The 997-nt window shown below is 52.1% G+C and overlaps 1 protein-coding gene across 1 annotated transcript; it reads left to right on the forward strand.

The window, feature by feature from the left end:
• The first annotated feature begins 292 nt into the window (after nucleotides 1-292).
• LOC122016410 (ethylene-responsive transcription factor 1B-like) lies at nucleotides 293-997 on the forward strand. The gene has a single exon (XM_042573696.1). It carries the CDS (start codon nucleotides 354-356, stop codon nucleotides 798-800), a length of 447 nt encoding a protein of 148 aa, XP_042429630.1. The 5' UTR covers nucleotides 293-353; the 3' UTR covers nucleotides 801-997.

Here is a 997-nt window from a genome sequence, read left to right on the forward strand (position 1 = left end):
CTGCAAGGGTTGATAGAAAGGAGAAGTCCTTAATTGCAGAATATTAAGTTTGGTCAACTGATCTTGCATCCTGGAAAGACACTTGGAGGAAGCACGCCAGAAGCTGCTGAAAGAGCATATTTAGATTGAATTTTTCTCGAATTTTAATGCTTTTTCTGAAGAATTAAGTTAGATTTTTTGTAAAATACTAAACCGCCAGTCGTCCACGTGTTTTTTGTGCGTCCAATCTCTGCTATTCCGATCCCTCCCAAATCCACCACCTGTCCAACTATAAAAACTGACGACGGAGCGGTCGATTTCCACGTCCCTACTCACGGCCACATCTCCTCCTTCCCCTCCTCATTCTCCTCCGCATGGCCTCTGCGGCGACGTCGTACCGGGGGGTGAGGCGGCGGCCGTGGGGGAAATTCGCGGCGGAGATCCGGGACTCTACGCGGCACGGGGTCCGGGTGTGGCTGGGGACGTTCGACAGCGCGGAGGCCGCGGCGATGGCTTACGACCAAGCTGCTCTCTCGATGCGCGGTTCCGCGGCGGTGCTCAACTTCCCGGTGGACCGGGTCAGGGAGTCCCTGCCCGGCGTGGAGTGGCGGGAGCTGGAGCAGGGGGGGTCGCCGGTGGTGGCGCTGAAGAGGAAGCACTCCGCCAGGAGGAAGTCATCAGTGGACAAGAAAGAGAAGGTCGCCGAGAGTAGCTGCAGCAGCGGCGGCAGCTACAGCAGTAGTGTGTTGGAGTTCGAAGACTTGGGAACAGAGTACTTGGAGGAGCTTCTATGGAGTACTTCGGCAGAGGCTGCATCTTAACTTGAACTGCTCTGCTCTGATACAGAAAACTATGAAACTTGTCTAGTTTGTTTGTTTTGGTTTGGTGGGGAGTGGACGATCTGATAGTAATAGACATCGATCTCGTTCAATTATCTACACTTTTTCGCTATATGAAGGTGAAATTTTGTACAAACATGGAATAGAAGTAAAATGTGCCACAAAACAGAGTTAACCCT

This window comes from Zingiber officinale, chromosome 8B (genome assembly GCF_018446385.1).
Source record: "Zingiber officinale cultivar Zhangliang chromosome 8B, Zo_v1.1, whole genome shotgun sequence".
Lineage (NCBI taxonomy): Eukaryota > Viridiplantae > Streptophyta > Magnoliopsida > Zingiberales > Zingiberaceae > Zingiber > Zingiber officinale.